General features: G+C 36.2%; 1 protein-coding gene across 1 annotated transcript in view; it reads left to right on the top strand.

Annotated features, from left to right (window-relative positions):
• The first annotated feature begins 9,413 nt into the window (after positions 1 to 9,413).
• LOC127843848 (mediator of RNA polymerase II transcription subunit 14-like) overlaps positions 9,414 to 26,586 on the top strand; it is a 51,339-nt gene continuing 34,166 nt past the window's right edge. Inside the window, exons 1-14 of the mRNA XM_052373713.1 lie at positions 9,414 to 9,560; positions 10,547 to 10,573; positions 11,122 to 11,227; positions 11,820 to 11,914; positions 13,604 to 13,682; positions 15,029 to 15,158; positions 15,561 to 15,689; positions 15,980 to 16,008; positions 19,326 to 19,404; positions 20,079 to 20,122; positions 20,722 to 20,810; positions 24,501 to 24,544; positions 25,258 to 25,479; positions 25,859 to 25,984. Of these exons, the coding sequence (XP_052229673.1) occupies positions 9,427 to 9,560; positions 10,547 to 10,573; positions 11,122 to 11,227; positions 11,820 to 11,914; positions 13,604 to 13,682; positions 15,029 to 15,158; positions 15,561 to 15,689; positions 15,980 to 16,008; positions 19,326 to 19,404; positions 20,079 to 20,122; positions 20,722 to 20,810; positions 24,501 to 24,544; positions 25,258 to 25,479; positions 25,859 to 25,984 (1,333 nt within the window). The 5' untranslated portion in view covers positions 9,414 to 9,426. The remainder of the gene's footprint in view (positions 9,561 to 10,546; positions 10,574 to 11,121; positions 11,228 to 11,819; positions 11,915 to 13,603; positions 13,683 to 15,028; positions 15,159 to 15,560; positions 15,690 to 15,979; positions 16,009 to 19,325; positions 19,405 to 20,078; positions 20,123 to 20,721; positions 20,811 to 24,500; positions 24,545 to 25,257; positions 25,480 to 25,858; positions 25,985 to 26,586) is intronic.

The raw sequence follows: 26,586 nt of genomic DNA, 5'->3' as shown, positions 1-26,586 counted from the left end.
AAGCTCATCGTTATTAACATACATATAAATAACAGCATGCGTTGAAGTACACCCAAAAACACACATAATTTTAAAGAATAAATAATCTAAATAAACACGAAATATATTTCGTGAACATATTTCGTGAGAATGGTACATGGATGGGTTTAATACACAGTGGTCACACAATGTTATGCATATAGGTTTACAAAAATATAGATACAGTTACATATTTCTGACCTTATTTTTTTTTGTGAAAAATGTACTTCTATTTAACACTACATATATATGACATTTTCTCTTATTTTAAAGCATGTTAAACAATACATGGCTAGCTTTCTTAATACAGTTTTGTTTGTGCTATTAAGTAGTTTAATAAACATGAACATATTCGGTCGGATTCTATAATATTTCGGAATTAATGCATTCCTAACATCATTATAATAAGGACATTTAAGAACAAAGTGAAATTCATCCTCGATGTCATTTAGGTTACATAATATACATTTGCGTTGATCTCTGTCAATAAGTGTATATTCAGTTATTATCCTTTATAAAAGTGCGGCTCGTGTGAATTTGTGAATAGCAGAAGCATTTGTCTGCTTAATTAAGATCCGTGTTAGTGTTCGTGTGTCGTATGAATAGATATCGTTGCAGGAAATTACAATGATCCGTAAATTTAAGATCTGTACAGTATTGACGAAATCAGAATGAAGTATCTGGCTTATTTGGTATTTTTCCACACATGTTTTTCTTAACTTTTATTTAATTTAAATCCGTTTATAGGAACTCTATATATATATATATATAGCGAGAAATTGAGTGCTTTTCGGTCTTCACAGGAAAAGCATTTCGGTCGGTATATTGCCGATATTTATCCAATTTTGTAGTATAGACATACAATCATATAACCATTAATTAACTAATTAAACCCGTTAACACACACTAGAAACGATATATTGCATATATATAGCGAGAAATTGAGTGTATTTTCGGTGCTTTTCGGTGCTATTCGATGCTTTTCTGTACTTTGCGGTGATTGTATGCACCCGTAAATAACTATGTATAGACATCGTGAACAATACATAGTGAGCAATCTACCCATATATACAATATATAATCATATCATAATATATATATATATATATATATGTACTGTGCACGGTACTTACCGAAAAGAAAGGCGCAACTTCAAAAACGTCCCTCTCGTACATAAACTGGAGCGTTTTATATCCAGAATACGAGAACACTGTGTACGATCCCTTACACAAATAATCAGACAAGTACTTTGTCTGGCTATGTCCCACTACTAAAGGCATTGTAAGTAAATAAAATCAAACACAACAATTCGAGCACAAGGTCAATTAACACACTTTATATCAACACCGATTCATAAAATGTTTATATGATTTATATCGTGATCAAAGCTAGACTTGTATTGCAGTTATGATTTTTTTCTTAACAAAAAACTTCTTATTTAAGTATTCGGATCGGAACGGTTTGACAACAAGCTGTATATCTACCCAAGACCCAAATCTTCGATTGACAGTAAGTAAGAACAACATGCCAAGAGCAGATATACAAGGGTGGCACTAACCTGTGATCGCGACCATTGTATCCTTAATTGGCAGTTGTTGTTACTGTGTCCCCGGAAAATTTCAGGGTATTGCATGAACCATGTCACGAAATTGACATTTAACTGGTAATATCAATGTCAAAAGTAGCAGTAACAGACATAGTTACCGTGACTTAGTGGTCTAAGGTGCCCATCTACCTACCCAGGGGTTGTGGATTGATATGGCATCTTTTCATATTGGTATTAACACGGCCGTAGGAATAGGTCCATTGTTTACATTACAATGGTATCAAATAATGTATGGTCGGTTGGGAAAGTGATGATTTTATCACCTTTTCCGGGTAGTCCTATAGGCATTTGCGCGTGTACAAAACGTTAAAATAGGCCGACTTTGACCGCGATTTACAGGCTGAATCTGAACCTGCCTTAAAATATTTTTAGATGGTTAGAAACTGTGGAGGTTCTCCTGTACTACAATACCATTATAATTAATATCGAGTCAATAATACTGTTTTATAACCCCGTTTACCTTCTCCGGGTTTTCCTTAAGGCATTTCCGTGTGTAAAAAAAACCGTTAAAACAGGCTGACTTTGACCGGGATTTACAGGCGGACTCTGACCCTGCCATAAATTATTTTGACATGGTTAATAACTGTGGAGTATCTTCTTTACAACGGTACCATTATAATTAATATCGGACGAATAATAATGCATTTATAACCATTTTCGCTTTGATGCTTCGCCTTATTTCATATTATGCTTTCTCACAATATTTTTTACATATTTAGAAACAGTGGAACAATACCGTAACAACGGTACCAAAAATGTATGGTCGGTTGGGAAAAGGATGCTTTTATAACCCCTTTTAGCTTTTCCGTGTTTTCCTCAAGACATTGTTCTGTGTTAAAAAAAACACGGTATTTTTCGGTCAACTTTTACCGCACAGCGATTTACAGGTTAACACTGTCCCTGCCATAAAATATTTTAACATTATTAGAAACTGTAGAGGATCTTCTTTACAACGGTACCATTACAATTAATATCGAACGAATAATAATGCATTTATAACCATTTATATCGGTTCCTGGTTTTCTTTACGGCATTAGCGTGTGTAAAAAAAAAACCGTTAAAACAGGCCGACTTTGTCCGCGATTTACAGGCCGACTACGATCCTGCCATAAAATATTTTCATATGGTTAGAAAATGTAGAGGATCTTCTTTACAACGGTACCATTATAATTAATATCGGACGAATAATAATGCATTTATAACCATTTATATCGGTTCCGGGTTTTCTTTACGGCATTTGCGTGTGTAAAAAAACCGTTAAAACAGGCCGACTTTGTCCGCGATTTACAGGCCGACTACGACCCTGCCATACAATATTTTGATATGGTTAGAATCTGTAGAGGATCTTCTTTACAACGGTACCATTATAATTAATATCGGACGAATAATAATGCATTTATAACCATTTATATCGGTTCCGGGTTTTCTTCTCGGCATTTGCGTGTGTAAAAAAAACCGTTAAAACAGGCCGACTTTGTCCGCGATTTACAGGCCGACTACGACCCTGCCATACAATATTTTGATATGGTTAGAATCTGTAGAGGATCTTCTTTACAACGGTACCATTATAATTAATATCGGACGAATAATAATGAAGTCATAACCATTTATATCGGTTCCGGGTTTTCTTCTCGGCATTTGCGTGTGTAAAAAAAAACGTTAAAACAGGCCGACTTTGTCCGCGATTTACAGGCCGACTACGACCCTGCCATAAAATATTTTGATATGGTTAGAATTTGTAGAGGATCTTCTTTACAACGGTACCATTATAATTAATATCGGACGAATAATAATGAAGTTATAACCATTTATATCGGTTCCGGGTTTTCTTTTCGGCATTTGCGTGTGTAAAAAAAAACGTTAAAACAGGCCGACTTTGTCCGCGATTTACAGGCCGACTACGACCCTGCCATAAAATATTTTGATATGGTTAGAATCTGTAGAGGATCTTCTTTACAACGGTACCATTATAATTAATATCGGACGAATAATAATGAAGTTATAACCATTTATATCGGATCCGGGTTTTCTTTTCGGCATTTGCGTGTGTAAAAAAAAACGTTAAAACAGGCCGACTTTGTCCGCGATTTACAGGCCGACTACGACCCTGCCATAAAATATTTTGATATGGTTAGAATCTGTAGAGGATCTTCTTTACAACGGTACCATTATAATTAATATCGGACGAATAATAATGAAGTTATAACCATTTATATCGGATCCGGGTTTTCTTTTCGGCATTTGCGTGTGTAAAAAAAAACGTTAAAACAGGCCGACTTTGTCCGCGATTTACAGGCCGACTACGACCCTGCCATAAAATATTTTGATATGGTTAGAATCTGTAGAGGATCTTCTTTACAACGGTACCATTATAATTAATATCGGACGAATAATAATGAAGTTATAACCATTTATATCGGATCCGGGTTTTACCATAAAGATTTCCGGATAGTTCCGGGTTTTATACCTCGCCTTTTATTTTCTAAATGTACGTTATTTTTAAGAAATTTTTAAGTTATTTTTATTTATTATGGCTCAGTATTTCATTTGATGTTAACAAAGTTCATCATTCTGGGTAAGACAGCTACCCTGATAAATGATAAAAGGGAAATCCCCCCTTCCCGCAAACCCAAAACTGAATTTTATAGTTTCTACCTTTACAACTTAATTTTCACTCGTGACTTTTTTGCACAACATTAACTTGTTGTTACTTCTTCGCTTTACGGTATTTATTCTTAAACTTAGGTTATTTTTACAAAAAAACAACGGTTTACCACACAAGAATTTGCCACAGTTTCGCATATAGTATACTTTAACCTTGTTATTAGAAGGTGAAGTGTAACCGTTTACATTGTTGGAAACCCCCAAATAGTACCCATCGTATTATTTTGGTAAATAGTACTGTTATATTGAATCCTTAATTAATATATGCTGTTAAGAACCAAACACTTGTTAAGTTGTGTTTCCTTCCTACACACATTTAATAATAAATGTCGTTGTATTTTTGATTCCATTGACTTTAACCTATTTTCGCGACTAATAGTTTAGTTTTTATACCGGTTTTATACCTATTTATTTTAGCTCGATTGCATAGAAAGCCAAAGGCTTCATAACCAAAGCACTGGTTATGTAACATGGTATGGTGGTTTGCATCCAAGTTTTTGAAATCATGCCCCTGGGGTTAATATTGGCCTTGCTGTTAGTGTTAGCGTAAATTGTTTTCCTTAAAATAAATGTATATTGTGGAATCTTAAGAATACCCTCTGATAGCACTTGACCCAAAGGTTTGTTTTTGCATATGACATTGTATGATGGTCTTCTACGGTGTCTAACAATTTTGTTCAAATTGTGCCCATGGGGTCAAATGTTGCCCCACACTGGTTACTTGTTTTAATGATAACTCTGCTAAGGTAGAAAATGGTTGGGGTCTGTTGAAAAACTTCCTTTTAGGGCTGTAGTGAAATATTGTGGACACTAGTTAATGTTTAATACATGCATGTGTATATAGAATTTAATAAGAGAAAGGTAAGCAGTGCCTATTTAACATTCATCTCTCAAAATCATGTTAGAGTTAAAGGCTCTATAAAGGTGAAGATACGTAATTATTTACACATTTTTAAATATTTTTTTTCATATTTTATTTATAAAGGTTATCAAAAAATATATATATATGCTATTGGACATAATAGTAAAAAAATGAGCAATACAACTTGTTTTGAGCTAAAAATAAAGTGTCCTCCAAGACAATTGTGTTTACAAACAATCAGTTTATTTACATTGCTGTTTACTCGCGAAAGAGAATGAAAGTGACTCAGGTCACCAAAAATATAACGATGACTTTTAACGTTTTCGGGTATCACTCACAAAGTAGGTCTTTTCTAAATGGTTAAAACGTTTGTAGTGATCTAATAAGTGACTTTCTGCTGGTAAAAAGTTGTTAAAATAGAATTAAAATTGAATTTTCTTTTGGCTATTTTTAGCATATGTCAACGCTCTAAGGCTACACATCACGTTAGTTGCAAAAATGTAAACATTTCTTCCAATTATGAAACAGGTTTTTCTTCCATAATTCTTGAAAACGTTGTACCTAAGCTGTGTTATTAGCAGTTTTTATGCAAGAGTAACTGAAATCCGGTAAAAATTAGACCAGTTGATATGCATAATCAGGGGTCTCGCGAGTGGGCGAAATTGGCGATTCCTTCGCCAAATTAATCTTCACTTCGCACATTAATTTCATGAAGGCGAAGTGACTTCTCCTCCTTTTAATGATTTACTTTGTGCAAGACATTGACCGATTAAAATCAATTTGATGTGGAGAATTGGACACAGGAGGATTCTCAGCCATTAGTGCCCCATGTACAGGTCATGCTAAGTTGAACATTCAAAAGAACAGCCTGGAGCTATTACACTTCTTGAAATTGTTAATAGATGATGCCTTGATTAATTGCCTTCTGCTGGCTACCAATAACTATGATATAGCTATGTTAAATAGCCCATTAAAACAATACTAAGGAATGATCAAATGGGAAGATGTAAACTAGCACTGGCAATAAATATGGGGCTAATTTACAGGTCAGATTCGGAATCTCTGCTGTAAAATGAGATTTTAAATGAATTTTTAATTTAAAACAAATATTTGTAACAAAATATGAATTTGATTTAATGTTGAATTGCTCAAAATTAACAAGGGAGTAAAAAGATTCTGAACATTACTGGCTTGTTACAATTGAAGTTTCTTTGATACACCTGTTCAGGAAAAAAAGTAATTTAAAGTACAATTATAATCAACAATCAATGAGAAATAAGGAAAATGTTGGTTTTATACACATAAAATGTCTTATTGTATAAAACAAGTGAAGAGTTGATTGAAAGCTGAACAGAAACCACTAAGTTGCTGCAAAATATACGTAAAACTAATATCTATGACCAAAATGTACCATTTCTCCCAAATATGTTACCAATTCTCCCTATTTTGGCTTCGGGGAGAAGTGACTTCTCCATAAATTTTGAGCCTAGCTAGACCCCTGCATAATAATTGGATTTGTGACCTTTATAGAGCCTTTAAATAAAACCACAATCAGGCCTTTTTCTTGCCATTAGGGAAAAATGCAATTGGTAATTTGTTTTTGCGAAAAGTCCTCTGATTTGGGAAAAAACTAATTAATTAATACTCTTTATAATAATGCAGATTATAATACTTTTTTAGATGTAATTGAAATAAAAGTAAGATAAAATAATCATTAGACACATCTTTTTAAAAAAGAAATCAAAAATCAAATTGGAGGTTCGTTTTTCAAATTGCGATATTTTTTTGCCATTTCTCTTTTGCAATCGGTCAGTTCAATGGACCCCTAGATACAGCTGAAAAGGCCTAATGATGGATTCTCATTATTTTTTATTTTAAGCGAGGCTGTTTTCGGAGAAAACCCGAGGTATTGTCATAGCCTGCTCGTCGTCCGCCATCAGCCTTCCGACGTCCGCCGGCGTCGTGCTAAAACCTTGCATTGGCTCTAAAATCAAAGTGCTTCCATCTACAACTTTGAAACTTCATATGTAGATGCACCTTGATGAGTTCAACACGCCACACCCATTTTGGGTCACTTGGTCAAAGGTCAAGGTAACACTGTGACCTAAAAAAAAATAAAAAAAAATTGACAAGCTTTCGCAGCCGAGCGTGGCACCCGTTATGCTGTGCTCTTGTTTTCTCTTTCTGTTTGTCATGGGACATATTATTTTGAGTGGAAACACATTTTTTATCCTAAAATATAATTACTGCTTTATGGCTCAGAAAAAAAGATTTTTTGCCCAAAACAACATAAGTTTTTTACCTTGACTGTAAGGTTCTTAACGAATGATCACAAGGGGGCAAAAGTGCTTAGAACAGTGGACATTACTCAGATTTGTATGCTTTTTAGCTCACCTGATTGCTTTTGTGACCGGTCTTTGTCCGTCGTCTGTCCGTCCGTTCACATTTGTTCGTAAACACTCTAGAGGCCACATTTATTGTCCGATCTTCATGAAACTTGGTCAGAAGCTTTGTCCCAATCAAATCTCGGTCGAGTTTGAAACTGGGTCGTGCCGGGTCAAAAACTAGGTCACTAGGTCAAAAAAGAAAAAACTTGTAAACACTGTAGAAGTCACATTTCATGCCCAATCTTCATGTAACTTTGTCAATGCGTTTCTCTTAATGATATGTTGGTTGAGTTTAAAAGTGGTTCCGGTCCGTTGAAAAAAATGGCCGCCAGTGGGCGGGGCAGTTTTCCTTATTTGGCTACAGAGAAACCTTGTAAACACTCTAGAAGTCACAATTTTTGCCCAATCATCATGAACGTTGGTCAAAACATTGGTTTTATTGATATCTCGGATGAGTTCGAAAATGGTCTAGATCGATGCAAAAACATGGCCGCCAGTGGGCGGGGCATTTTTCTCTATATGTATATACACTACGTCTAGCGTGATTTCTGCCATCCACCACCCATCACCGTGATTCAGCCCAGAGTGGACAATTACTATCTCACTGCGAAACACAGTTGAACACGGTGATTTCACAGTGGCGAATTGTGGTGTCAGTCTCTGCGTTATCAGAAATTGATCTCACGGTGCATCATTTTTGGCCCAATTTTCATGAAATTTGGTCAGAACATTTGTTTCCTTGATATGAGAGTTGAGTTCGAAAATAGTTCTGGTCAGTTGAATAGCATGGGTGCCGGGGGGGCAGTTTTCTTATATTTATATAGTAAAAAAAGCTTGTGAACACTAGAAGTAACATTTGTTGCCCAATCATCATGAAACTTGGTGAAAAGATTGGTTTTATATATATCTCAGATGAGTTCGCAAATGGTACTGATCGGTAAAAAAACATGGCTGCCAGGGGGGTGGGGCAGTTTTCCTTATTTGACTAGAGAGAAACCTTGTGATCAAACACTATAGAAGTCACATTTTTTGCCTAATCATCGTGAAACTTAGTCAATACATTGGTTTTATTGATTTATCGGACAAGTTGGAAAATGGCTCAGATCGGTGAAACACACTTTTTAGCTCACCTGATTGCTCAGGTGAGGTTTTAGGATTGGTCTTTGTCCGCCATCCGCCCAGGGCCCTTGCTACATTTTGGGGGACTTTGGCCGGGGTCCTTAGAGGGGGAATTTTCGCATCGTTTTGGACGAAAAGGGGAATTTTGGAGATCTTTTCATCAACCATACAACACTTAAAATTGCTATATATTAATGTAATTTACATAGGTATACATTTATTCAAAGGTTAATAGCACGATACCAGCTGGCAACATAGGTATAAAAGTTAAAAATAAATATTTAAAAAATTGGGAGGGGGAATTTTTAGCTGAAATACGGGGAAAAAGTATACTATTTTAAGGGGGGAATGGGGACGAATTTTGGCCCCAAAAACGGCCAAATGAGGGCCCTGCCACCCGTAGACATTTGGATTGTAAACACTCTAGCATTCACATTCTCAAGCATTCTTTATCAAAGTAACTGAAAGATCTCAGTCAAGTTTGATAATGAGCAAAATCACATAATTAATGCCATAATTATTGCAGTTAGATTGTACAAATTTTCATTATATTATACAAAATCAATAATGATGAAACTTGACCAGGATGTTTGTCTGGACAATATCTAGGTCAAGTTTGATGTTTGGTAAAGATTGAATGAACTGACTCCTCTCAGGTGAGCGAACTAGAGCCGTCTTTGCCCTCTTGTTTCATTTGTTTATTCAATGACAAGCCTGCATGAGTACCTATAAAGTGTTCCACTTCAGGCTGATTTAAATGTAGTTAGACAATGGCCCCTACAGAGGGCAGTCTGCCGATGGTGCAGGCCAACATGGGTATCGGGGTAGGCACCATCTCCCTGGCAACACTCATGGACTTCATAGTGCAGAGGACCTACCATGAGCTGAATATACTCTCAGAAATGTAAGTACATGCTGCTTGACCCTGTAACAAATTGTCAAATACAGTAACAACTAGTTTTTTGTGTATGTTTTTTTTTTGCCTTATGTGCTTGATATAGTATAGAATTAATTTCAGTCATAAGAATTTGTTAGAATAAATGTTGTTTTAATATTTGGAAATACTAATAAAATGTTCTAATCAATTTAAAAACTGCTACCATAATAACTCTATGTTTTTTGACACTATAAAATAATTATTTTTTTTCATATCCGAAAACTTAGATACAAATATTCACAAAATACGGGTGTTCGAAAACTTAGAGTCGAAAATTGAAGTGTCCGTAAATAGCGTCGATTGTATCAACGACTACCAGTTATAGCACTCGCTGGTAAAATACCATGCCGTATAGTATAAATTACTGTTATTATGAACCTGTAATTAACGCAATAAAAAAGCAAACTATGAATTATTTGTTTGTTCATTTCCAATAGTTGTTGTCTAACACCTTCCATTTTCGTAAAACTTGCAATAGGGTGCATCACACTTTAAAGCGTTTAGTATTTGTCACAGTTATTTTAATGAGAAGGGGTAGCACGATTGCGATAGATAATTGAACTGTTAATTGGCACTACCGCTGGTAATTGTCATAACGCTTATGCTATCGGGCAAAACCATTGTTTAATACCGTTTTACTAGGTTATTTACCCAATAACACAAATGTAATGGTCCGTTGCCCTCAGGCATGCACCTGCCATGTTTTATGATGTTAATCTAGTTGTAAAACACCATGATCAAAGTTTCATTAGATATCGAAAACAGTACCAAAATTTGGTAAAATAGAGCTATAAAATATACTGTCCGAAAACTTAGAGAAATAAATTATGGACGAAAACTGGTGTGTCCGAAAATTAAGAGTCACGAAAAATAATTATTTTTGCTAAAAAAAGGGGTGTCCGAAAACTTAGTGTCCGAAAACATAGAGTAATTACGGTATTTTTTTTTTTCAGACTTCCTCGGAAAACAGACATGGAAAGGTATATCTTGTTTGTTTGTTAATAAACAGGGATTTAAATAGATTTTGAAAGCAATGTGTCAAATGACCCCACGCTTGAAAATATGCAAGTTTTAGATTTAAAGGGTAAAAATGCTGACATACAGATTTTCTTTTTGCATACAAGTTAAATTATCTGAAACTTTTCTCAGTATTCATTTTATTAAAACAAAATGGGATTTAACACAGTTTGTATTTAAAAAAAATATATTTTTGATTTTAATAGCTTTCTAATAAAAATGTGCATTAAAATGATGCAAGGCACACTCTTTTCTGTAGTCAAAGTGAAAAATTTGCAAAATTCTTGCATTAAAACACAGGATTCAGATTTAATTGAAATCCCTGGTAAATCATAATTAACATGAAGAAGTTTTATGTTTGAAAAGTTATTTTTGTCACATACAGCTTATTTTTATATTGATGTAAATTGGTTATATTTATTTATACTGTCAATCAGATTCTGAAAAGAAAAGCACAGTTTATTTGTGTATAATCATGTGCCACATGACTGGGATGTTTTTTCTGTAACAGAAAGATTGAGATAGTGCAGTATGCAAGCAGGACAAGACAGCTCTTCATAAGGTTATTGGCCCTTGTGAAGTGGGCGAACAGTGCTAGCAAGGTGGACAAATGTGTGGTATGTAACCTAAAATCCTGGTAAAACTTGGCGATAAGTTAAGACTTAAAGTATCAAAAAACATTTAATGGCATTTCCTGTTTCAAGGAAGCTTCTTCAGAAAAGTTCACTTTAGGCAGAAATTGTCTTCAATGATTAGACTGTGCCAATGTTACAGGCTGATCCAAAATATTTTAGCCAAATGAATAATGTCCAGTTTTCCTCTGACATGCTCAAATGTGATTTTTTGGTCTGGTCAAAGACTAATGTAACATCTAGCAAAAATTTGTGTATTGATGGCATAACTAGTACTGTGTTTTCTTTATTTGAAAATTTTAGGCAGAAAGGCCTGTTCCAAATCTTTCCAAAATAGATCTTTAACATACAAATAATGTGAATACAGTATTAGTTTATATAAATATAAGTTCAATATGCACAAATCGGCAACATTGTGCTGAATAGAAAATTAATTGAAAGTTTTAAGTATAAACAAATGGATATGGTTAATGCTCTTTTATAAGGTGTAAGTTCATATCACAACTTGCATTTTATATTTGAATTATCATTTTGTACAAGTTTGTACCGTAACATTGCACATAATTATGTTATTCAGAAAATCTGCAACTTTCTGGAGCAACAGTCCTTGTATTTTGTGGATACAGCTGACGTGTTGGCTCGTCTGTCGAGGGAAACCCTTGTCAATGCAAGGTATGTTTGAAGCCCTCTAACAGATCATTATACTAATTGGACTGTTGTTTGGCTTTTATTGGCTGGTGCAGTGTAGTTGATATGTCTGTCTAGCAGTCAGGAGGTTCTGGGTCTTATCCCCTCTCATGTAACGTTCTCAAATATCCTGTCCAAAGACATAAAGTATGGTTTCTACTGGAAACTGACTCAAGAATGTCTCAATGAGCCTTGAGTGAGTTAAACTTAAAACAATAGGTTATATTAATGGACACACTTCGTTATGTCTGACATATCACTGTGTTAACATAGACATTATGCACTGTTTATTATTATTTAGCTCAGATTCTTCATAAGAAATGACAAAGGCTCCATGAATGACAAGCAGTAAATGGCTTTATCATTCAAAATATTGAAATTCAAAGTCACACGTTGAAAAGAGATTTGCATAATAAATTTATGACCCTTAACCTTAAATTATGTACATTCTTGTACTATCCTTAACATGTTTTTGTCATACCTGTATCAGTGATATTGATGATAATCAAAAACATACACTATCAAAGAAGCTCAAATAAAAGACATTATGTTTAACCCTTCACCACTTAGATACGTATTTTGACACATTTGCATTCCCATGGAAAGCTCAATTTAATTAAATACCTTTATTACTAACTTCAAGTTTTAAAGGCTTCATTTCCAACCCTTAGATACTGATGAGCAGCAAACAGCATAAAACCTCGGAGGTTTTTCTGCCTATTTTGGGAAAAGGAGTCTGACCAAATTGGGAATTTTTTATCGACAAAATTGGTCATTTTGGGAATTTTTGCTTCGATGAAACGGCTCATTTGGGAACAAATTGTGAATTAATCATGCTTAAATAATTCAGTGGTTTAAGAAATAAATTTGTTTTTATTTGTTATTTTGTCTTCTTAATGTAAACAGATGCAATATTGGGCATGTTCAACGTTAATTTAAGTAATGCAGTTTTGTTTTTCAGTTACAGTTACACTCTGTGATAAGAACTGAACAGTCAAAACCTTATAGCAGATATTTTTGACCAAGACAAACACTGGTTAGTCACACAAGCTATAAGACACTTCATTCTTAAAAAAAGAAAAATTTTTTTTTTTGGAAATTGGGATTTTTTTTATAATTTCGGTTTGGGATCGGGTCCGTTTGCTTTGGGAGTGCCTCCGTTTTCCGGAGGCGCAGACAGTGCTGAAAAACCCCTGATTACCTGAACAGTCTGCAAGTTACTCGCAGGCTGTATTGGTTTTATGCTGGTTGCAAAAGCCATTTTCACTTAGCTTCTTATGGGGGAAAGGGTTAAAAAATGCTGACTTTGAAAGAATTCATACATGAACAGTATGCTATGCGATGTTGCTAAAGTGTACTCATCATAATGACCTTAATTTTATTATGTACCTGGTTGTTATATATGAACATTACCTTTCTTACTGAAATCTGATCTCTGAGTTATAACAAAATCCTACTCCTATGTATTGGCACTTTATGCTGGTACTGGTAGACCATCTAACCCAGGAAAAGTGTGAGATTTGGAGTTGGAGTTGTCCACAGTGATATTACTGAAATGCTGTTAAAATTGGCAGACATATATGCCAACAATCAAACAAAAATAATGTATGCCAATTATTATCAGGTTTATGTTGGTGATAATGAAGTTTGTAAAAGGTGATTGTAATACTTCAGGCTACCCAACTTCTCTCTACCTTGTGCAATAGATGTGCTGACCCTGGGGACATATCCACGCTTGCCCACATGCATACGGGTAAACACTGACATTATATTTACTATTGCAGATACTGTACAGTCTTTGGCATATATTTTGAATTGTTTGTATAATGCAGATGGTTAGTTTTTAGCTTGACTTTTAAACCAATAGTCCTAGCTATGCTTATAAGTGTCTTGAGCCAGCTCTTGTTGTATTCAACATGTATGCACATGTAGTCATCCTTTAATCAGTTGATGACATTTTTAATATTTGTAATCTTTGCTAATTTATCCAGCATTGGTTAATGCTATATACAAAGCTATAACATATATCTGACAATTTATATTTAAAATCAAGTTCTATGCTTTATTATGCCACTTGTAAATATGTATACTTTTTCAAAATCATTTTATTTTGAAAAAAAAAAGAAGAAGAACCTGAAACAGAGGGGGTAATCACATGACAAACAAGATGGCAACATCCATGCAGAGGCAGGTATTTTTCGTTGTTTTATACCCTATATTACTTGTATTATTTTTTTTATTCCGCTCACTTTCCAGCCATATTAGGAAGAAAGTTACTGGCTTTTATTTCATAGTAATATTTGCTCTATATCTCGACTTTACTCGGTGCAAAATTTCTTAGCGGGATGACCTTATTAGGGCTCCACTAAGAAAATTTGCGGGGAGTAAAATCGACATATAAAGCGAATTTAAATACGAAATAAACGCTAACCACCTTTTTACTGATATGGCTGGAAAGTGAGGGTCATTTAAAAAATAAATAGAAGTAATAAAGGGTATAAAACGGCGAAAAATAACTGTCTCAGAATGGCCGTCGCCATCTTGACTATCACGTGATTACCCCATCTGTGAAAGATATCAGTCAAAATTAAATGAGATCATTTTTATATAATAACTAAATTAATGTAAATTAGCAATTTAATTAACCTGTGTGCTGGGGTCATGTTGGTGTAGTTATATTGTGTTTTCCATGCAATCGAAAGCCCTCAGGTTTTATCTCCTTTAAGGGATTATTTTCAAAATCTTACCAAAATACACTCCAAGAACTCTTTCTCCCTTGGAATAAGACTAAAACCTGTCTCTATCAGTATGAGGCGAAACAATGAAAATGAAAACAATATCAAATATATTTGCCTTGGTCTGGGAAAATGTGGTTTTATGCATGTACCTTAAGTGTTGTCCCAGATAAAATTGTGTGAACTGCACAGGCTAATCAGGGTGGATATTTTCTCTTAAACTGGATTTTTGATAAGGAGGGACTTCCTTTGAACAAAAATACCATAAACTTGGAAAGCGTTGGCCCTGATTAGCCTGTGCCTTCAGCATAAGCTAATCTGGGAGGGCATTTACGCACATGCAATTTTGTGTATTCGTATTTAGGAGAAGATTGTCCCTCCTGACCCGATCACCCCCAATGAGAAGAAGAAGGTCCTTCAGCAACTGAAGCAGGTCATACAATACAGACTGGTCTCATGTGAGCTCCCACAACAGATGAGAAAATTGAAAATTGGTACGAACTAGTCACACATGCTGTAATTATTCTATAAAGGAATTGTAGGAACCAGTCTATCATTCTGTTGTTTTTTTAGAAAGAATTGTAAGAATCTGTCTCACATTCTGTTAGTTTTCAGAAAAAATATGACAGGAACCAGTCTCACATTCTGTTGGTTTTCAGAGAAAGTATGACAGGAACCAGTCTCACATTCTGTTGGTTTTCAAAAAATAATGGTAAGATAGTCTCACATTCTGTTAGTTTTCAGAGAAAGTATGACAGGAACCAGTCTCACATTCTTTTAGTTTTCAGAGTTGTATGACAGGAACCAGTCTCACATTCTGTTAGTTTTCTTAGAAAGAAAGGTAAGAAATCATTTGAAAAATACCAAAGATTCCCTCTGTCATTTTCTATCTTCAGAAAATGGCCGTGTGAAGTTCCTGGTGGAGAACGAGTTTCAGGTGACCTTGACCTTGATGGAGGACAGCCCTGTGATCCCCTGGCGACTGCTGGACATTGACATCCTGGTGGAGGACCACGAGACAGGAGGTGTGCAAGTCTCAATGCATTAAACATACCTACACATCAATCTGGGGATTTCTTTAGATAGTTTAGTCTCTTGCCAAGTAATTGGTACTGGATTAAATTCAATGGATTGAGAATGACAAAAAGTACAACATGATATTAATTATATTTAACAATGTTATTTGTATAAATGTTATACTTAAATTATTATTTTAAATGTTATATTGAATGTTATTTGAACAATTAAAGTTTATATTTTATTGAAAATAATGATCATTTATCTTAATATTCTTACATTCCTTGTATGTTGACAGATGGAAAAGCACTGGTGCATACACTTCAGGTACTATCCATTTTTATAATAATCATTTTAAGTAAACCAATTTTTATATAAATGAATGGATCTTTGAATATTGTCTTACATATTATGCATCACTGGGCTTGTCTCATCATACAGTAAAACCTGTACAAACTAAACCCTGTGAAAACTGAATCCCTGTATAACCAAGTTTATTTATTTGTCCCAATATCTGTCCTTTGTATTTTACATATCAAAACATCTTTATAAACCAAACCCTGAGCAAATTACAAATTTGATGTAAGACAACTCAAATAACTTGAGTACCGTAAATCCACGAATATAATACGCCCTCGTGCATAATACGCACCCCCTAGTTTGGTCAAAATTTATCGGTAAAAATTGAAAATCCGAGTAAAATACGCACTAAAAAAATCAGTGTCCGAAATCGGACATTTCCGAAAAAATGTGTCAATATATTTTTGTGCTGTGAAAATAGCAAATCAATTTGGTGTTGTCAACTATCTGTTACCCTGGTATATTGATCGGGATGTGTTATAGTGCTGTTGTTATGACAGTTGCATAATAAATATCTCTGTCTATTGTTTATATTACCATTGATTGTTACCGATAACACACGGGCCCCTTGCTGACATCCGGGTCAAGCAGTCATAATTACAAAAGAAAGAAGCAGAGATGCTGTTTTTTCTTTTCACATTTAATTCAATCTGACAATTTTCGGGACGATAATAATTATAATAATAATAAAGTAATAAGAAGACAAAATGGACTTCCGTTTTTATAGTTGTCTAGATGAATTACTTTTACTTTGTTCAAGTTACAAACTCAATACTTTAATATAACTAAAAAAACAATTAAACCGCTCTTGTTTTTCATGATCTAGTTCATTAAAATACGCTGCTGTCATTAAGGCTAGTTTTGGAGTAAAAAATAAATTAACTAATTATCACCTTTCAATTTAATTCGGCAATTTGCAGACAGGTGTGATAGGCTATTAGCATCATAAAACTAATTATTTAATTACCACTCTTTACTTCAGATATGGTAAATATGCGGTACAAAGATAAATAGTGGTCAGTTAAGAAATAAATATTTACGGGTATTGTCAGTTATTTTTTTTTCATTTGCTAATCTCTTTATACGACTTAGCGTCCAGTCGCTATTTTGTAGGCAAACGATATTAACTGTGTATTCAAAGTATACAGTGTCTGCGCATGGATGACCCAATATTATCCGATAGCTCCTCCCGTTCTCACGTTTCATTTGACAACGTCATTTCATGTGTAAGCGAGCTCAAGTTTTATTGGCCAGCTACCATGCGCACTTCAATAACAATAAGGTCAAGCGATGTCTCATAATCGGGTACAGACAGGGTTTCGTTTACTGTTCGAATTGCAAACACTTTCATTAAAACAAAGAGACAAATATAGAAAACCAGTCCGATATAAATGGCAGATGTTTTCAATGAAATTTTACTAGATTTTCGTATTTTCACAAATAAGATTTTTATTGAGCCAAATTCTCAATATTTTCGCAAATGACTCAACTGGCGAACGACAGCACGAGCCCTGTTGCACCCCTTTGATGTAATGGTGTAGTTCAAAATGGATGCCACGAAGCGAATAATAGCGATTAAGTTGAAAATTTACACAGGAAAAAAGTTGTTCTGCTCTAAACTCGTATATTATACGCACCCCCTACTTGAAGAAAAAATCGGCAGGTAAAAAAGTGCGTATTATATTCGTATATTTACGGTAACTTGAACAGATTCTCTGGTCAGGTGTCACTTTTAGTTATCTCAAAGGTGTTAACCATGTAATTGGTCACACAAACAAAGCATAATAGACACTGTGATGAAAAGTAAGTGGTTAAATTAGCTATACGCTTGTAGATGAATGCCACAACAGTCATTTGTACAATTAAGATTATGTAGAATTTAGTGGTGTTCTGGTTTGAAACAAATATATCGGGATCCAGACATAAGCCCCCCAGGACAAAACCCCCCCAATGAAAAAATGAACATTTGGACAATTGCCCCCCAGTAGAAATGACAGGTAGGATATAAGCCCCCCAGTGCTTATTTTGCATCTGGACATTTGCCCCCCAGTGCTTATTTTAGAAGTGGACATTTGCCCCCCCAGTGCCTAATTTTCAATGACATTACTCGATTGAGCAGATAATCATGTCCAATTATCACCACCTGATTACTCAAAACCTTTGAGATGATAATCCATTTATCCAATTACCACCACTGAAAGGCTTAAATAATGGAAGGGATAAATAAGGCGACACTGGATTTGATCTCTTCTCTGATCAGTTTAATTTAAAATCTTCATTTAGTGAAGTTATTGATGTTTCACAACTGTTGCAGTATACTATACATACGAATTTTCCAGTTGGTAGCAAATGCTCTTTTATATAATAACAAGCTGATAATACATTACAACAAATATCACCCTTATTACTCATGTGAATGATGTTGCATAGACATGTTTATCCAGCGCTGCATGCAACTGCAAAAGAGTAAAAAAATGTAAACTCTGTCCTCTAATGAGAAAAAGTACTTCAAAACATTCACATTCATGCGTCATAATACTCATTTATTCACAACAGTTATTTTGGCTTCTATCTTCTAACATAGGTATGAGCTGTATTTGTCGTTTGAATGTCAGGTCCTAAAATATGCTTAAAAGAAAGCCATTTCCAAAAGGGAGGGGGTGGGGTTTAACCATTATAATTTGGCTTTAAATGAATGTATAGAGGTAACAATGCATTCAGGACATACAATAATACAATAATGATTAACAAATTTATTGACGTTTTTTCTTAAATAACTTTTATTCCTACGTCTACAATCTGGAACAAAAAAAGAGGGAAGCTCAAACACCCTTGAGCCCAAAGGCAGTATTCATTTTAAAGAAATATAGTGGCTTACTAAGTGAAATTAAATGTTCTTCCTTAGCAAAAATCATTAAAACGAGGCAATTTATGATGTCATTTCTGACTAGCCTCTCTTAAACAATGAGCTCCTGTACAACCATGCCCATCTAGAAGTTGTTCTTTAGATACATGAATCTGTTTGATAATTGTTTTTTAAAATACAAAAGCAATTTTGACATCAATGAAGTGATATTAGTTATAAAAATAATACATAATAATACGATTATAAACATTAGAGTAATGTTGTCTTATTTTATTCAAATCATGTACATGTTAATGGCATTTACTAAACTTGATGAACAAAACACTTCATAAAACCCAACAAAATGCCTTGTTTTGTATACACATTCGAAAACATTTCTGTTCACGCTTGGTTTATATTGTCACTTGTGTGTTTGCAGGTGGGGTATATCCACCGCGTGGTTCAGTCACGTCTCCTTGACAATGACAAACCTCTACATGACCTCTACCGGGTTTTGCGTATCCTTTTAGATCTCGTTGGTTTTGATAGCTATGGAATTTAGGGAATATTGTTTAATTCAATATTGTGTAATTATAATGTAATTATAATGATTTATATAGTTAAAAATGGTCACTTCTTTAACAATAAGACTGTGTAAGATGCTGAAAACCTCACCGTGTTTATTCAGTTATGATGAAGATGTTTCAAAATAGTCGCTTGTCACTGTATATAAACAGCACTATAATTGATTGTGAGTCATGTTACACAAATCACACACTTGTTCCACTCTTATCTGTGTCACATATGTGATGGATTTGATTCAGGGCTTTGATTTAAAATAATTTGAGCACTGCTTAACACATAAACAAAAAGTATCACAGCTATTTGATATCCAACAGTTGAATTCTTAATGCTGGCTTAAAAATTTTGCAGTGTGAGTGCAGTGCCACTAATAAATTTAAAAAATTGAACTAAAAAATCAAAATGGTAACAAGTATCTCTGAATATCTAGTAAATTATGGTGAAGATAAAATTCACAGCAATATGTACTTTTATATACAATGTATATTTACTAATATTACTTATATAGCCTTTTGTTAGGATGTATAGTTATATAGGTTATATAAGTCACATATGTATTTGGATATGAGATGTCTCTGTGTGATCAGGTTTGTCCTTAACTCTAGTCCAGACTCCTTCTGTCAGTCCTTGCAGTTGGAAGTACTCAATACACAGGCGAGTCTTCTGTAATGTGGGGATGCCTCACAATCCAGATTGAAACACATTTACTTTATACTATTTTATCTGGGAAGAAAACTAGTCTATTTTGCAGTGTTTAAACTTCGCAATATTTTGTGTCTGACTCCACTTCAATATATTTTGCTACGACAACTTGATCAGATGTTTGTTAGATTTTCTGTACCCACATATCGTACAAATGGCAGAAAAATAGTTTATTTTTGTATTAGGCTAACTTTGTCAATTCTGCCCTGCATCTGCTTTTTTAGCTTATCAATCAAATTCTTAATTATCAAGCAAATTGTATTATTTAAATTGTTGTTCTCTGCATTAATATATTATTATATAATAATATTATGAGTAGTGTCAAATTTTGGTTTTGTGATAACAACGTTATAATTTTGGCTTAGAAAGACATATTGAAATTTTTGGAATAATATTAAAAAGTTATGTTGTGATGATATGCTACATATTATATTTATTTTTATGAGAGCTTTGTGATTTATAAGAAAGACATATTGAAATAATTTAATGATGATAGGAAGTAACCTTGTGCTCTTAAGATGCTAGGTGATATTTGTGGTATTATATTCCAGACTCAGAAGCTGATCAGAGAGAGGCTGGGTGACTCACTGTCAATAGACGAATACTCCGTAGGGAAATGTCTCACTGTCTCCTACTGGAGGTAAGGCTGGGTGACTCACTGTCAATAGACGAATACTCCGTAGGGAAATGTCTCACTGTCTCCTACTGGAGGTAAGGCTGGGTGACTCACTGTCAATAGACGAATACTCCGTAGGGAAAAGTCTCACTGTCTCCTACTGGAGGTAAGGCTGGGTGACTCACTGTCAATAGACGAATACTCCGTAGGAAAATGTCTCACTGTCTCCTACTGGAGGTCAGGCTGGGTGACTCTCTATCAATAGACGAATACTCCGTAGGGAAATGTCTCACTGTCTCCTACTGGAGGTAAGGCTGGGTGACTCAATGTCAATAGACGAATACTCCGTAGGGAAAAGTCTCACTGTCTCCTACTGGAGGTAAGGCTGGGTGACTCACTGTCAATAGACGAATACTCCGTAGGAAAATGTCTCACTGTCTCCTACTGGAGGTCAGGCTGGGTGACTCTCTGTCAATAGACGAATACTCCGTAGGGAAATGTCTCACTGTCTCCTACTGGAGGTAAGGCTGGGTGACTCAATGTCAATAGACGAATACTCCGTAGGGAAATGTCTCACTGTCTCCTACTGGAGGTAAGGCTGGGTGACTCACTGTCAATAGACTAATACTCCGTAGGGAATTGTCTCACTGTCTCCTACTGGAGGTAAGGCTGGGTGACTCAATGTCAATAGACGAATACTCCGTAGGGAAATGTCTCACTGTCTCCTACTGGAGGTAAGGCTGGGTGACTCACTGTCAATAGACGAATACTCCGTAGGGAAATGTCTCACTGTCTCCTACTGGAGGTCAGGCTGGGTGACTCTCTGTCAATAGACGAATATTCCGTAGGGAAATGTCTCACTGTCTCCTACTGGAGATAAGGCTGGGTGACTCACTGTCAATAGACGAATACTCCATAGGGAAATGTCTCACTGTCTCCTACTGGAGGTAAGGCTGGGTGACTCACTGTCAATAGACGAATACTCCGTAGGGAAATGTCTCACTGTCTCCTACTGGAGGTAAGGCTGGGTGACTCACTGTCAATAGACGAATACACGTAGGGAAATGTCTCACTGTCTCCTACTGGAGGTAAGGCTGGGTGACTCACTGTCAATAGACGAATACTCCGTAGGGAAATGTCTCACTGTCTCCTACTGGAGGTCAGGCTGGGTGACTCTCTGTCAATAGACGAATACTCCATAGGGAAATGTCTCACTGTCTCCTACTGGAGGTAAGGCTGGGTGACTCAATGTCAATAGACGAATACTCCGTAGGGAAATGTCTCACTGTCTCCTACTGGAGGTAAGGCTGGGTGACTCACTGTCAATAGACGAATACTCCGTAGGGAAATGTCTCACTGTCTCCTACTGGAGGTAAGGCTGGGTGACTCACTGTCAATAGACGAATACTCCGTATTGAAATGTCTCACTGTCTCCTACTGGAGGTAAGGCTGGGTGACTCACTGTCAATAGACGAATACTCCGTAGGGAAATGTCTCACTGTCTCCTACTGGAGGTAAGGCTGGGTGACTCAATGTCAATAGACGAATACTCCGTAGGGAAATGTCTCACTGTCTCCTACTGGAGGTAAGGCTGGGTGACTCACTGTCAATAGACGAATACTCCGTAGGGAAATGTCTCACTGTCTCCTACTGGAGGTCAGGCTGGGTGACTCTCTGTCAATAGACCAATACTCCGTAGGGAAATGTCTCACTGTCTCCTACTGGAGGTAAGGCTGGGTGACTCACTGTCAATAGACGAATACTCCATAGGGAAATGTCTCACTGTCTCCTACTGGAGGTAAGGCTGGGTGACTCACTGTCAATAGACGAATACTCCGTAGGGAAATGTCTCACTGTCTCCTACTGGAGGTAAGGCTGGGTGACTCACTGTCAATAGACGAATACACGTAGGGAAATGTCTCACTGTCTCCTACTGGAGGTAAGGCTGGGTGACTCACTGTCAATAGACGAATACTCCGTAGGGAAATGTCTCACTGTCTCCTACTGGAGGTAAGGCTGGGTGACTCACTGTCAATAGACGAATACTCCGTAGGGAAATGTCTCACTGTCTCCTACTGGAGGTAAGGCTGGGTGACTCACTGTCAATAGACGAATACTCCGTAGGGAAATGTCTCACTGTCTCCTACTGGAGGTAAGGCTGGGTGACTCGCTGTCAGTAAACGAATACTCTGTAAGGAAATGTCTCACTGTCTCCTACTGGAGGTAAGGCTGGGTGACTCACTGTCAATAGACGAATACTCCGTAGGGAAATGTCTCACTGTCTCATACTGGAGGTAAGGCTGGATGACTCACTGTCAATAGACGAATACTCCGTAGGGAAATGTCTCACTGTCTCCTACTGGAGGTAAGGCTGGGTGACTCACTGTCAATAGAGGAATACTCCGTAGGGAAATGTCTCACTGTCTCCTACTGGAGGTAAGGCTGGGTGACTCACTGTCAATAGACGAATACTCTGTAGGTAAATGTCTCACTGTCTCCTACTGGAGGTATGGCTTGGTAACTCACTGTCAATAGACGAATACTCCGTAGGGAAAAGTCTCACTGTCTCCTACTGGAGGTATTGCTGGGTGACTCGCTGTCAATAGACGAATACTCCGTAGGGAAATGTCTCACTGTCAGATGTCTCCTACTGGAGGTAAGGCTGGGTGACTCACTGTCAATAGACGAATACTCCGTAGGGAAATGTCTCACTGTCTCCTACTGGAGGTAAGGCTGGGTGACTCACTGTCAATAGACGAATACTCCGTAGGGAAATGTCTCACTGTCTCCTACTGGAGGTAAGGCTGGGTGACTCACTGTCAATAGACGAATACTCCGTAGGGAAATGTCTCACTGTCTCCTACTGGAGGTAAGGCTTGGTGACTCACTGTCAATAGACGAATACTCCGTAGGGAAATGTCTCACTGTCTCCTACTGGAGGTAAGGCTGGGTGACTCACTGTCAATAGACGAATACTCCGTAGGGAAAAGTCTCACTGTCTCCTACTGGAGGTAAGGCTGGGTGACTCACTGTCAATAGACGAATACTCCGTAGGGAAATGTCATGTTGCCGGTCTGAATGTCTGGGAAATAATTCAAAAGGGAAATTGGATTTATTTAACAGAATTTTTACCTAAAACAGAAGCTTAAATTAAATATGAGCAGAAGAAATGACATCGTATTTTTGTTAACATTTGTGTTATTTCGCATGCCCAACCGAATACTTACTCCATTTAAAGTAAATGTATGTATAAAGTATTTTTCCGTGTAAACGCAAACATGTTTTGAATCTCAGATTGTTGTAATCAGGGTATTAACAGTTCGTTTCCATTCAAATTTACATTGAAAAGTGCTGTTTCATAGAGTTATATATCTTTTTGGCCAATTCGTTGACATTTAAATTTGTTTATTTCGAGTGGATTACTTGATATTTCGGTCCTATGAATTCCAGTCTGGTCTGGCAAGTTACCTCTGTCCACAGGACTTGGAAAACTTTTGTGATATTGGACTTTTGTGGTAAAGAAATCTTAATGCTATCTGTTGCTTCATCCTACAAATCGTAGTTGATGATTTTCTTGCTTGTTTTTATTCTTCTCTACATTTCTGTTTGGCTGGATCAGTTTATAAAATCTGTAAAAAAATAATAACTTACTATCTTATCTTGCGTTGCGTTCCTTTCTGATATTTTAATCATTTCTGTTGTGGGCTGTTTCAGAGATCAGATGAAGAAAGACAAGGACAAGTCTCCAGATGCCATCAGTAAGTGTTCATCATTCATGAATCAGGCTTTTGCAGCAAGTGCTATCATAAGTACCTAAAATTTTCCTACACAAATATGTCCAAAAATTTAGATACTAAAAATATTTCAGATATACTATTCTAGATATTTGGAGACATGCTGACAATATACCTAATTTTAAGTAATTTATTTCTACAACGAAGCCTAACAGTAGCGTACACAATACAATGTGAGTGAATCTGACGTTTATCATGTGAGGCTTAAAAATAGATGAGCCTTGCCTTCAAATGTTTCCAACCGAGCATTATAATATTGTATCTAGATATCAAAATTGTTAATGTGCAGAAAAAATGTTTTCAGTTTTTCACTTGAGGATTTTAGGTTTGCTAGTTTTTTGGGTTGTTACAGTGAAATACAAAGCATTAAAATAACGAACTGATTCTATAAACATGCGCTTAACATAGAAAATGTGTGACACTTTATTGTATGCGATGATCTGTTGCCTGATCCCATTCTGTGAATACCAGGCTTAATGGATGTGCATAAAGTGTCTGTGCAGTCCACATAGGTAAATCATGGACGACACTTTCTGCTTTTTATGGAATTTTGTTTAAAATAAGTTTTGTCTAAATGAAAATCCAGTCTAGGCAGGTTGGCTAATCTTGGACGAGACTTGCACATGTTGTAATCCCAGTATTCACAGAAGGCGGCTCATTTATCCGATGTATTAAAGGATACAAGCTGTCAGTGCATGTGAACGAGGAAGATGATGACAAGCAGCTCTGTGTGTCTCACGTGCCTGCCATGCTGCCAGAGGAGTGCAGGAGAGTCGGCGTGACCATCCGCAGTGATCACCTCTCCATAGAACAGCTGCTCATGCAGACCATTGAAGTGCGCACATTTACAAAGCTGAAGGAACTGTCGTACTCCATACAGAGATTTGTTGAAGGAAAATGTAAGGACAATTATATTATACATCTTCTCAGATGAGTTTTTATTCTCCTTATAGAGAATTGTGGGAGGATAATGTAACAGAGCTTCCCTTTTTCTTTACCAAAATAAACCATGAAGCGTAAACAATAAAAATCATGTTTTGGTAGAGATGAATTTGGCAAACTTTTAAAGGTGGACAACACGGACATTTAGTGTGAGTTCATTTAAGCAGGTGTTTGCCAGCAGGGCGAGTGGCTTGTACTTTTTTTTTACACCCCTTTGTTTACCCAGTGGCTAATGTAGCAAATGTCAGAGTAAGTTCTGCTGTGAAGATGTTTGAATTAGGGTCATAGAAGTGTTTCAGAAATGTTGGTTCTCTCACAATGTTGTGATTGTTGCAGGCGAGGTGAAGGACATCCCAGTGGCCCTGCATGTGCCTGTCCTGTACCCTTGTACGACCAGTGAGCAGCTTAGGATAACCATAGACGCTCAAAGGGGCATGCTGCAGGCAGCGCTCCCGTCTGTAGGTCAGTATGCCGGGTTGGGTGTGTAAACAAGGGTCATTGCTACATGCACCGCAGGCACGTTGCAGGATATATTTGTCCAGCACGGATGGATTTTCAAGTTACTTGGTGGAATAGATGGACAGGTTGAGACAGAGTTTAGCGTGTAAGACTTAGGTCCCTCTAAATTCAAGGTCATGGGTCAAGTCAAAGGTCAAGTTAAGAAAATAATTTCTTAAAAATTCTTCCTGAGAATACCATTGTCCAGAATGGATTTTAAAATAACTGAAAAGAATTGATAAGCATGAGGGGCTGGAGTTGTGTGCACAAGACTGAGGCCCCAAGGGTCATGGTCAAGGTCTGAATTAAAGAATAGAAAAGGTACCCCTTCTTCACCCCTTCTATATTATAACTTGGCAAAATATTAATGGATTTTCAAATAACTTTCATTGTAGCATACTTTATTTGAATGATGAGAAAAAGTGTTGCATTGAAAAAACATGTCTAAAGTCAAGGTGTTGAATTTAACGAAATCAATACATCTTGTCCAGTCCTGAAACCAGCACTGATGGATGTTTGAATAACAATGCAGAATTGATAGACATTGTTTGAAAGAGTGACATGCA

The sequence above is a fragment of the Dreissena polymorpha genome, chromosome 9 (assembly GCF_020536995.1).
Source record: "Dreissena polymorpha isolate Duluth1 chromosome 9, UMN_Dpol_1.0, whole genome shotgun sequence".
NCBI classification, from domain to species: domain Eukaryota; kingdom Metazoa; phylum Mollusca; class Bivalvia; order Myida; family Dreissenidae; genus Dreissena; species Dreissena polymorpha.
This window is presented reverse-complemented; position numbering and strand designations above follow the sequence as displayed.